Consider the following 13,038-nt stretch of genomic DNA (forward strand, 5'->3'; position numbering starts at 1 on the left):
GGGAAACGGGCCCCGGGAGGTCAAAAGAAGAGATTTAAGGACAACATCAAGGCAAACCTGACAAAGTGTCGCATAGACCTTAAGTCTTGGGAAGTCAAGGCAACAGACAGGACGATGTGGAGAAACCTTGTCCGTGAGGGTGCCGTGCAATATAATGAGGACCTCTGCCATGCTGCACAAGACAAGCGCAGACTAAGAAAGGAGAGAGCATCCACCAAACAGGCCCAACCCAAACCCACCACCCTTGTCCACATTGCCCCAGAATAATTGGGCCCAGAATCATCAATCAATCAATCAATCAATGTTTACTTATATAGCCCTAAATCACTAGTGTCTCAAAGGGCTGCACAAACCACTACAACATCCTCGGTAGGCCCACATAAGGGCAAGGAAAACTCACACCCAGTGGGACGTCGGTGACAATGATGACTATGAGAACCTTGGAGAGGAGGAAAGCAATGGATGTCGAGCGGGTCTAACATGATACTGTGAAAGTTCAATCCACAATGGATCCAACACAGTCGCGAGAGTCCAGTCCAAAGCGGATCCGACACAGCAGCGAGAGTCCCGTTCACAGCGGAGCCAGCAGGAAACCATCCCAAGCGGAGGCGGATCAGCAGCGCAGAGATGTCCCCAGCCGATACACAGGCGAGCAGTACATGGCCACCGGATCGGACCGGACCCCCTCCACAAGGGAGAGTGGGACATAGAAGAAAAAGAAAAGAAATGGCAGATCAACTGGTCTAAAAAGGGAGTCTATTTAAAGGCTAGAGTATACAAATGAGTTTTAAGGTGAGACTTAAATGCTTCTACTGAGGTGGCATCTCGAACTGTTACCGGGAGGGCATTCCAGAGTACTGGAGCCCGAACGGAAAACGCTCTATAGCCCGCAGACTTTTTTTGGGCTTTGGGAATCACTAATAAGCCGGAGTCTTTTGAAGGCAGATTTCTTGCCGGGACATATGGTACAATACAATCGGCAAGATAGGATGGAGCTAGACCGTGTAGTATTTTATACGTAAGTAGTAAAACCTTAAAGTCACATCTTAAGTGCACAGGAAGCCAGTGCAGGTGAGCCAGTATAGGTATATATGTATGTATATATGTATATAAAGGTATATACAGTATAGGTATATATGTATGTATATATGTATATAAAGGTATATACAGTATAGGTATATATGTATGTATATATGTATATAAAGGTATATACAGTATAGGTATATATGTATGTATATATGTATATAAAGGTATATACAGTATAGGTATATATGTATGTATATATGTATATAAAGGTATATACAGTATAGGTATATATGTATGTATATATGTATATAAAGGTATATACAGTATAGGTATATATGTATGTATATATGTATATAAAGGTATATACAGTATAGGTATATATGTATGTATATATGTATATAAAGGTATATACAGTACAGGTATATATGTATGTATATATGTATATAAAGGTATATACAGTACAGGCGTAATGTGATCAAACTTTCTTGTTCTTGTCAAAAGTCTAGCAGCCGCATTTTGTACCAACTGTAATCTTTTAATGCTAGACATGGGGAGACCCCAAAATAATACGTTACAGTAATCGAGACGAGACGTAACAAACGCATGGATAATGATCTCAGCGTCGTCCATCCATCCATTTTCTACCGCTTATTCCCTTTCGGGGTCGCGGGGGGCGCTGGCGCCTATCTCAGCTACAATCGGGCGGAAGGCAGGGTACACCCTGGACAAGTCGCCACTTCATCGCAGGGCCAACACAGACAGACAGACAACATTCACACTCACATTCACACTCTAGGGACCATTTAGTGTTGCCAATCAACCTATCCCCAGGTGCATGTCTTTGGAGGTGGGAGGGGCCTATCCTCAGGTGCATGTCTTTGGAAGTGGGAGGAAGCCGGAGTACCCGGAGGGAACCCACGCATTCACGGGGAGAACATGCAAACTCCACACAGAAAGATCCCGAGCCTGGATTTGAACCCAGGACTGCAGGAACTTCGTATTGTGAAGTTCCTGCAGTCCTGGGTTCGTTAGTGTACAAAATGGAGCGAATTTAAGCGATATTACGGAGATGAAAGAAGATGAAAGAATCGGCCTCCACGCCCACCTGAAGACCCACAAGGACCAGGAAGGAGGACAGTCATACCGCCGATGATGATGATGATATATTTTAATGCCACAGACGAGGGTAAGTGGAGCCAGATGCATTACTTCACTTGGCCTCTGGGTGTCGCTCAAGACCCGCTGTGTACTGCAGCAGCAACCAATAGAAGAAGACCATGCAGCGGCTCAAAACAAGGAAGTGAATCGTGAGCTTCCGGGCAACTGATTGAAGTCATTAAGTGTGTTTTCTAGCAGGAGGACACCAGTGTGTTTACTCATGGCCGACAGCAGTGGAAATGTCATCCGCAATGGTGAAGACGACGACGGAACACATGGCCGGAGTGTGGCCGGGATAGACGAGGGTCCAGCGGCGGTTGTGAGCGTCCACGAAGGCCGTAAAAGAGTCATCTTGCACGTGGACCTGAACAACACTATTCTGGTGTCGGACGCCGCCACCAGCCAGGGAACTGTGGCCGCTTTGGACTATTTCATGACCACCGTCACCTGGGGCAAAATGAACAAAGGTAAAAACATTTGTTTTCCTGTCCTCGGTGCTTTGAAAAAAAAAAAATATTGTTGCGCCGGTGCGTTAAAGTCAATACACGGGATTCCGTTTAAAAAACATGACATTTTAAATACTATATATATCATCAGTGCATAGAGAGCTACTCGGATTTGACAATTATAGACACTAAATACGTTACTGTGGAATGTGCCGAATGGCAGGTCTGGACGATGACGTCACGCTAAAACAGTCACGTCATTGTCTTGTGCGCCGACTTTACAAAATGCTTAAGTCGGTAACAAAGCACGTATTTAACTTGGACTCTTGAATGGCAGCACTTCATTGAAATCCCCGGATGTTGTGTCAAACTCCAAAAAACGACTGTCGAAGGAATTGCAATTTTGACAATTTTGTGCCATTTCTTTTTTATTTGCTGAAAGCTTTATTCTCCTTTGTCAAGTTTCAATTCATCATTTGTATTCAACAGTTCAGGACATTTTAGTTAAAAGTCTACTGAAACCAGGGACGTGCACATGATTATAGAGGGGCAGGGGCACAAAGTCAGAAAAGGGCAGGACATTTTTATTTTTGGTCCCTTACACCAGTGGTCCCCAACCACCGGGCCGCAGAATAATTTTTTATTAATTTTTATTAAAAAATAATAATATATATCTTTTTTTCTTTTATTAAATCAACATAAAAAACACAATATACACTTACAATTAGTGCACCAACCACAAAAACCTCCCTTTTTAATGACAAATTAATAATTAATTGCGATGAGGTGGCGACTTGTCCAGGGTGTACCCCGCCTTCCGCCCGATTGTAGCTGAAATAGGCGCCAGCGCCCCCCGTCACCCCAAAAGGGAATAAGCGGTAGAAAATGGATGGATGGATGGATATTTATCTTTGTGGAAACACTGATTGATCCTCATAATGATTTCTCACAATAAATATATATTTTTGATGACATGTTTTAAATAGGTTAAAATCCAATCTGCCCTTTGTTAGAATATATAACAAATTGGACCAAGCTATATTTCTAACAAAGACAAATCATTCTTTCTTCTGGATTTTCCAGAACCAAATTTTTAAAACAATTCAAAAGACTTTGAAATAAGATTTAAATTTGATTCTACAGATTTTCCAGATTTGCCAGAATATTTTGGGGGGAATTTTAATCATAATAAGTTTGAATAAATATTTTACAGATATATTTCGCCGAAAAAACAGAAGCTAAAATGAACAATTTAATTAAAATGTATTTATTATTCTTTACAATAAAAAAAATAAAAAATACTTGAACATTGATTTAAATTGTCAGGAAAGAAGAGGAAGGAATTTAAAAGGTAAAAAAGGTATATGTGTTTAAAAATCCTAAAATCATTTTTAAGGTTGTATTTTTTCTCTAAAATTGTTTTTCTGAAAGTTATAAGAAGCAAAGTAAAAAAAATAAATAAATGAATTTATTTAAGCAAGTGAAGACCAAGTCTTTAAAATATTTTCTTGGATTTTCAAATTCTATTTGAGTTTTGTCTCTCTTAGAATTAAAAATGTCAAGGCAGCTCACCGGTAAGTGCTGCTGTGACGGACTCACGCCGTCATCTTGCGGGTTCCATGGACCACCAAGGAAGGACATGACTTCGAGCATGTTTGACTTGCTTTATTTTCCCACACAAGCTTGTCTGCGGTCGGGTCGCTCTTCCGCTGCGTCTCCCGTCTCCTTCTGCTGCTCGCTCCGCCGTCTGCTTTTCAGCAGCACGTAATTCAGTCCGCCTCTTCTTTTCTCCGTCGTTGTATGTGTTTTTCTCGACCCGCGCCATCACCAGCCCCGTTCTCTCCTCCGTCTCCCCTTTTTTACAGCGAGAGGAGATACGTTAATCGCGATCCACACATCTGATTTTGTTTGTGGCGTCGCTCCCGACACGCCCCGCCAACCCCGCCTCCTCGCCGCCATCTTGGGCCGGGCTCCAGCGTGCCCTGCCTCTCTGTCGGACCGTCGACTCCGCCTCTGCACAGCTGCTATTTGAGCTATTTTTTAGAAAGGGCGACTCATCTGGTCCTTACGGGCTGGTTTAATGCATCACAACAAAATTAGGCACAATAATGTGTTGATTCCACCACTGCATATATCGCTATCGGTTGATATCGGAATCTGTAATTAAGAGTTGGACGATATCGGAATATCGGCAAAAAAGCCATTATTGGACATCTCTACTCTGGACCTGCTCTAAAATGGTCGCAAATAATACCATCCATCCATCCATCATCTTCCGCTTATCCGAGGTCGGGTCGCGGGGGCAACAGCCTAAGCAGGGAAACGCAGACTTCCCTCTCCCCAGCCACTTCGTCTAGCTCTTCCCGGGGGATCCCGAGGCGTTCCCAGGCCAGCCGGGAGACATAGTCTTCCCAACGTGTCCTGGGTCTTCCCCGTGGCCTCCTACCGGTTGGACGTGCCCTAAACACCTCCCTAGGGAGGCGTTCGGGTGGCATCCTGACCAGATGCCCGAACCACCTCATCTGGCTCCTCTCGATGTGAAGGAGCAGCGGCTTTACTTTGAGTTCCTCCCGGATGGCAGAGCTTCTCACCCTATCTCTAAGGGAGAGGAAACTCATTTGGGCCGCTTGTACCCGTGATCTTATCCTTTCGGTCATGACCCAAAGCTCATGACCATAGGTGAGGATGGGAACGTAGATCGACCGGTAAATTGAGAGCTTTGCCTTCCGGCTCAGCTCCTTCTTCACCACAACGGATCGGTACAACGTCCGCATTACTGAAGACGCCGCACCGATCCGCCTGTCGATCTCACGATCCACTCTTCCCTCACTCGTGAACAAGACTCCTAGGTACTTGAACTCCTCCACTTGGGGCAGGGTCTCCTCCCCAACCCGGAGATGGCACTCCACCCTTTTCCGGGCGAGAACCATGGACTCGGACTTGGAGGTGCTGATTCTCATTCCGGTCGCTTCACACTCGGCTGCGAACCGATCCACCGTCCGCCGCCTCAGGAAGGAGAAACAGTGCACTATCAACACCGTGTATGGTGCGGATGGTGTTCTGCTGACCTCGACTGCGGATGTTGTGGATAGGTGGAAGGAATACTTCGAAGACCTCCTCAATCCCACCAACACGTCTTCCTATGAGGAAGCAGTGCCTGGGGAATCTGTGGTGGACTCACCTATTTCTGGGGCTGAGGTCGCTGAGGTAGTTAAAAAGCTCCTCGGCGACAAGGCCCCAGGGGTGGACGAGATCCGCCCGGAGTTCCTTAAGGCTCTGGATGCTGTGGGGCTGTCTTGGTTGACAAGACTTTGCAGCATCGCGTGGACATCGGGGGCGGTACCTCTGGATTGGCAGACCGGGGTGGTGGTTCCTCTTTTTAAGAAGGGGGGCCGGAGGGTGTGTTCCAACTATGGTGGGATCACACTCCTCAGCCTTCCCGGTAAGGTTTATTCAGGTGTACTGGAGAGGAGGCTACGTCGGATATTCGAACCCCGGATTCAGGAGGAACAGTGTGGTTTTCGTCCTGGTCGTGGAACTGTGGACCAGCTCTATACTCTGGGCAGGGTTCTTGAGGGTGCATGGGAGTTTGCCCAACCAGTCTACATGTGCTTTGTGGACTTGGAGAAGGCATTGGACCGTGTCCCTCGGGAAGTCCTGTGGGGAGTGCTCAGAGAGTATGGGGTATCGGACTGTCTTATTGTGGCGGTCCGCTCCCTGTATGATCAGTGCCAGAGCTTGGTCCGCATTGCCGGCAGTAAGTCGGACACGTTTCCAGTGAGGGTTGGACTCCGCCAAGGCTGTCCTTTGTCACCCATTCTGTTCATAACTTTTATGGACAGAATTTCTAGGCAAATAATACCATTTTGCACAATAAACTATGTTATAATTAATCTCTAATAAATAAACACTTGGATTTATATTCTTGTTGCAATACTGTTTTTTGTTGTTATTTTGCACAGGTGACAAAGTGATGCAATGATCATGACCTTGCCAGCAAGAAGTATCAGTCTGGTATCGACAATCGGTTAAAATCAGCCGATGAATATCCATCCATCCATTTCCTACCGCTTATTCTCCTTTGGGGTCGCTGGTACCTATCTCAGCTAAATTCGGGCGGAAGGCGGCGTACACCCTGGACAAGTCGCCACCTCATCGCAGACCTATGAATATATTTTTTTCAAAAAGGATCTCTTTGCATTTGCAGGAAAGTGGGAATGGCTTAGTGACTCTCCCTCCCTGCAGCCGCCATGCGACGACGCCACCAGCTACTACTCTCAGTTTAGATCTACTCACGGCTTCACCTCGGCCGCAGGTCGGCGCTTCCGCGGGATTCTGGAGGAGCATCTGAAACTGCTGCGCTGGCCTAAGGGCTTGAAGGTGAGCATGTTGGATTACTTGTAACTTCACTTTGATAAAGAACTAAGATGTGTGTTGTTGCTCTTGAACACATCCCGTGTGTGTTGACCAACTCCCTGCAGGGAGACCGAGATCTGACGACCAAGGGGGAGGATGGACACCTGTACCACTGGATCCTTCCCTCCTTTTTCCAGCTGCTCATAGACCTGACCCAGCAAGGGACTCCGTTCGCCGTGCACTTCCGTACATTTGGATGCGACCTAATCCGTGTGCTGAGTGCTGTGTCCAAAGCTGTGACTCAAGGAGCTCATCCTCTCTTTCCTGACCTGCCCGACCTGAAGGTGAGATAAGAGTCAGTCGCACTACTGGAGTACATTTCTAATGAAGTTGTTTATATCGTCTGCTTACTGGAAACCTGGATAATGGCTGACTCATTCTCTCCTCATGCCAAAACGGAAGTGAAAGTAAAATGTGCTGCTATATACATATATATATATATATATATATATATGTATATATATGTATATATATATATATATGTATATGTATATGTATATATATATATATATATATATATATATATATATATATATATATATATATATATATATATATATATATATATATATATATATATATATATATATATATATTTTGGACCGCTCCCTGAAAAGAGGGCATTTATGGTTAGGCTTTTGTTATCCTCCATTGTTGTTAAAATGCTATATTTCCTATAATATTGGATTATTAGATGCCTTGCCTCAATTATTCTTTTCCTTGTTAAAAAAAATGAACCACTGCAAATAACCACCTTACAAAAATTAATAATGAGTGTATATATATATATATAGATAGACAGATAGAGATATAGATATGTATGTGTGTGTGTGTATATATATATATATATGTATATATGTATATATATATTTAGATATGTGTGTGTGTGTGTGTGTGTGTATGTATATATATATATATATATATATATATATATATATATATATATATATATATATATATATATATATATATATATATATATATATATATATATATATATATATATATTCACAGTATCATGTTAGACCTGCTCGACATCCATTGCTTTCGGTCCCCTAGAGGGGGGGGGGGTTGCCCACATCTGAGGTCCTCTCCAAGGTTTCTCATAGTCAGCATTGTCACTGGCGTCCCACTGGATGTGAATTCCAGTGTTTTCCAGTGTTTTCCTTGCCCTTTTGTGGGCTCTTCCGAGGATGTCGTAGTCGTAATGATTTGTCCTTTGAGACATTTGTGATTTGGGGCTATATAAATAAACATTGATTGATATATATATATATGTATGTATGATATATATATGTATACATATAGATATGGATGTATATATTTAGATATGTATGTGTGTGTGTGTGTGTGTATATATATATATATATATATATATATATATATTTATAATACAGGGTATAATAATTCACTAGAAATAATTATGTAAACATTTTTTTTTGACATGCTGTATTAAATTCTAAAAATCAGACGCCTGTCATATGGTTTTAGTTCAGAACATTGTTGTTTTTCCAAATAAAAACTACTTTTGGAGATGCGTGCTTTTCATCTGACAGTCATAAAGTACTTTTTAAATTCTGTATAATCATTGAAGCAAAAATGGAATTATTCAGCTGGCCATGTAAGCAAATACTGTACATTATGTGCTACTGTAATCTTACTGACTCTAATTCTGTGGGACTCGTCCTGCCCAGTTAAGCGTGAACAAGACTGCAGGCAAGATCCGCTGCAGCCCCAAAGAAGTTGTTCTGGCCAGAGGCGGCGAGCGGCTGTCGAGTCGCAACGGAGAGAGAAGCCTGTACGAGTACTTCAGCACCGCTCACGGTCTAGGCGGCTTCCAGGACGACTATGACTGGTACCGAAGCATGTGTTCATTGAAGGCTGCAGTTGTCTCCTCCACGCATCCTTTTTCCACCTTGTCTCCATCCAGGTGGCTGACTAACAACTATTCTGCCCGGGGGGGCAAGCCTCTGTGGGTGGACCCCTTTGATCAGAGCGTTCAGCACATCTTCATCGACGACAACATACGACAGAACGATGAGGACACCGTAGTGCACCCCAAGGTATCAATCACTGTTAAAACTCTAAATGTGATGTACAAACCCCGTTTCCATATGAGTTGGGAAATGGTGTTAGATGTAAATATAAACAGAATACAATGATTTGCAAATCATTTTCAACCCATATTCAGTTGAATATGCTACAAAGACAACATATTTGATGTTCAAACTGATATTTTGCAAATAATCATTAACTTTAGAATTTGATGCCAGCAACACGTGACAAAGAAGTTGGGAAAGGTGGCAATAAATACTGATAAAGTTGAGGAATGCTCATCAAACACTTATTTGGAACATCCCACAGATCCATCCATCCATCCATTTTCTACCGCTTGTTCCCTTCCACAGATGTGCAGGCTAATTGGGAACAGGTGGGTGCCATGATTGGCTATAAAATCAGCTTCCCAAAAAATGCTCAGTCTTTCACAAGAAAGGATGGGGCGAGGTACACCCCTTTGTCCACAACTGCGTGAGCAAATAGTCAAACAGTTTGAGAACAACCTTTCTCAAAGTGTAATTCAAAGAAATTTAGGGATTTCAACATCTACGCTCCATAATAAATGGTTGGTACTAGGTGGGGATTGAACCAGGGACCCTCGGGTTGCGCACGGCCACTCTCCCACTGCTCCACGCCGTCCCTGGTAATAATAATAATATCATCAAAAGGTTCAGAGAATCTGGAGAAATCACTCCACGTAAGCGACATGGCCGGAAACCAACATTGAATGACCGTGACCTTCGAAAAACCAACAACTGCGGAATCTCTTGCCATATTACATTTAAACTTTTTTTTTTTTTTAATGGTCCCCAGTAGTCACGTACAAATTTGTGTGAATTATGCAAAATGATTTAAATTTGGTCCCCATGAACCATATTAACTCTTCTTTCCCAGGGTCCCCAGTAAGTATGATCAGCACATTACGTCATCAATCCAGAGATTTAAAGACGTGTATGAGCTAACTGGGCAGTGGACATTTGACCTCATTTTTTTAATGCCTCCACAACCTGTAGAAAGGGTGGTCCCCACAAGTCCTGAACAACATATTGGTCCCCATTCCAAATGGTAACCAGTGTGTGTGTGTGTGTGTGTGTGTGTGTGTGTGTGTGTGTGTGTGTGTGTGTGTGTGTGTGTGTGTGTGTGTGTGTGTGTGTGTGTGTGTGTGTGTGTGTGTGTTCTGGCAATGCTGACCTAATGGGGACATTGTTTTGTTTACACAGTCATCTTTAGGGGACCTCTGACAATATGGGGACAAAACACACAGGTCCCCTAAAGGGAAACCTTTTTAAATGATCGGTAGATCCATTCTGAAGATACCGAAGTGATTTTTTAAGTTTTGGCCCATAAAACATGTTTACTGGTTAGTTTGAGTGTGAACTTTTTTCTTTTAAATGGTCCTCAGTAATCACGACCAAATTTGTGTGAATTATGCAAAATTATTTAAATTTGGTCCCCATGAACCATATTAACTCTTCTTTCCCAGGGTCCCCAGTAAGTATGATCAGCACATTACTTCATCAATCCAGAGATTTAAAGACGTGTATGAGCTAACTGGGCAGTGGACATTTGACCTAGTTTTTTTAATGCCTCCACAACCTGTAGAAAGGCTGGTCCCCACAAGTCCTGAACAACAACTTGGTCCCCATTCCAAATGATAACCAGTATGTGTGTGTGTGTGTGTGTGTGTGTTCTGGCAATGCTGACCTAATGGGGACATTGTTTTGTTTACACAGTCATCTTTAGGGGACCTCTGACAATATGGGGACAAAACACACAGGTCCCCTGAAGGGAAACCTTTTTAAATGATCGGCAGATCCATTCTGAAGATACCGAAGTGATTTTTAAGTTTTGGCCCATAAAACATGTTTACTGGTTAGTTTGAGTGTGAACTGTTTTCTTTTAAATGGTCCTCAGTAGTCACGACCAAATGTGTGTGAATTATGCAACATTATTTAAATGTGGTCCCCATGAACCGTATTAACTCTTCTTTCCCAGGGTCCCCAGTAAGTATGATCAGCACATTTCTTCATCAATCCAGAGATTTAAAGACGTGTATGAGCTAACTGGGCAGTGGATATTTGACCTCATTTTTTTAATGTCTCCACAACCTGTAGAAAGGCTGGTCCCCACAAGTCCCGAACAACAACTTGGTCCCCATTCCAAATGATAACCTGTGTGTGTGTTGTTCAGGTTTTCTTGAAACCGGGCTCGGCCGAGACACGCACGGCCTCCATCTCCGAGCTTTACGACGTGGCCCTGATCCAGACCGACCTCCTCAAGGCCATCTCTGAGCCAGACTACTTCACCCGGCGCGTCCGCATCTGCCAAGAGAACTACGAGAAGAATGTCCTGCAGGGGTCGGGCTAGTCCACGGCGCACGGCACCCCGCTTCCTGTCCGGTCCTGATGAACGCCACATCGGGTACCTTTTTAACTCAGGGCTGTTAGAAGTTTCTAGATAGGACCGTGTTACATTGTGCGATGGAGAGTTACTTCCTTATGCAATGACTCTATGACTTGATGGAGTCTAAAAGGACAAAACTGAAAAAGGGTTCTGAACTTTACTTATTTGATAAATTAATATAACGCAAAAAGTATTTAAAAATAATACACATAAGCAACCGATCATGTGAAGGCCAGACCAAAGGGCGTTATTGTCGCCTTCTTAGTAACCCCAAGTCCCATTAGCCAATCAAGTCTTGTGTGGAAAAAGGTATGTTTTTAATATTGACAACATTAATTGTCTTTTAATTAAATAAATGGGTCATTCTCGTATAGCGCTTTTCTACCTCTAAGGTACTCAAAGCGCTTTGACACTATCTCCACATTCACACTCACATTCACATAACCACAACCTATCAGGAGCAAGGGTGAAGTGTCTTGCTCAAGGACACTTCAGCCTTGGTTGGTAGAAGGTGGGGATCGAACCAGGAACCCCTCCAGGTTGCTGGCACGGCCACTCCCAACCACGCCACGCCGTCCTCAGACAGCTTTCACACAAACTTTTCTTATGTTCTTCAAACGTTTAGTTTGTGTGTTAGTTTGTTAGTACACTTCAATGGTGTCAAAGGCCAAAATAAAACATGCATTACTGAATTCTGTAAGGCACAGGTGTCAAAATCAAAGCCCGGGGCGCCCATAAGCAGACCGTAATATTATTCCTCATACTTCAACTTGTATTATTAGGGTCCGCAGGCCCATTGCCAAAGGACTCCTGTGGAGTCCTTTGCCATGGGCCAAGGACCCTATTGAAACTGCTGTGTTTTATTATTATTCCGCACCTACGCGCTGTAATTTGACCCCCTTAACATGCTTCAAAACTCACCAAATTTGACACACACGTCGGTATAGCAAACCTTCCCAACATATTAAGCAACCAATCCCCCAAAATGAAAATTGCGCACTAGCGCCCCCTAGGAAAAAAATTGCAGACAAAACTGCATGTAACTTCTGTTAGGAATGTCATAGCGACATGAAACAAAAACTCCTATGTAGGTCTGACTTAGACCCAATTTTCATACACTCACTTCTTTCAGCAAAAATCTACAGGAAGTTGTCAAAAACCCCTTAAAAATAACATTTTCGCAAAAAATGCAATTTTTGCCTCTTTGCGCTGTAATTTGACCCCTTTAAAATGCTTCAAAAGTCACCAAACTTGGCACACACATAAGGACTGGCGAATATTGCGATCTGATGAAAAAACCAAACCCCAAAACTCAAAATTTTTGAATAAAACCCAGAAAAAACTGCTCCTAGGAAGAAAACACAGACAAAACTGCTTGTAACTTCCGGTAAGAATGTCGGAGAGACATGAAACAAAAACATCTATGTAGGTCTCGCTTAGACCTACATTTCATAGATTGACAACCCCCAACAAAAATCAACAGGAAGTTTGCAACCCCCCTTCAAAACAAAAGTTTTGTAAAAACCGGTCA

At 43.1% G+C, this 13,038-nt stretch overlaps 1 protein-coding gene across 1 annotated transcript in view; it reads left to right on the forward strand.

The window, feature by feature from the left end:
- Window positions 1-2,292: 2,292 nt before the first annotated feature.
- Window positions 2,293-13,038, forward strand: part of si:dkey-32e6.3 (uncharacterized) — a 12,490-nt gene continuing 1,744 nt past the window's right edge. Inside the window, exons 1-6 of the mRNA XM_061904884.1 lie at window positions 2,293-2,651; window positions 6,838-7,010; window positions 7,112-7,330; window positions 8,741-8,901; window positions 8,977-9,109; window positions 11,295-13,038. The exon at window positions 11,295-13,038 is cut by the window's right edge and continues 1,744 nt beyond it. Of these exons, the coding sequence (XP_061760868.1) occupies window positions 2,405-2,651; window positions 6,838-7,010; window positions 7,112-7,330; window positions 8,741-8,901; window positions 8,977-9,109; window positions 11,295-11,471 (1,110 nt within the window). The 5' untranslated portion in view covers window positions 2,293-2,404 and the 3' untranslated portion in view covers window positions 11,472-13,038. The remainder of the gene's footprint in view (window positions 2,652-6,837; window positions 7,011-7,111; window positions 7,331-8,740; window positions 8,902-8,976; window positions 9,110-11,294) is intronic.

This window comes from Nerophis ophidion, linkage group LG06 (assembly GCF_033978795.1).
Source record: "Nerophis ophidion isolate RoL-2023_Sa linkage group LG06, RoL_Noph_v1.0, whole genome shotgun sequence".
NCBI lineage: Eukaryota > Metazoa > Chordata > Actinopteri > Syngnathiformes > Syngnathidae > Nerophis > Nerophis ophidion.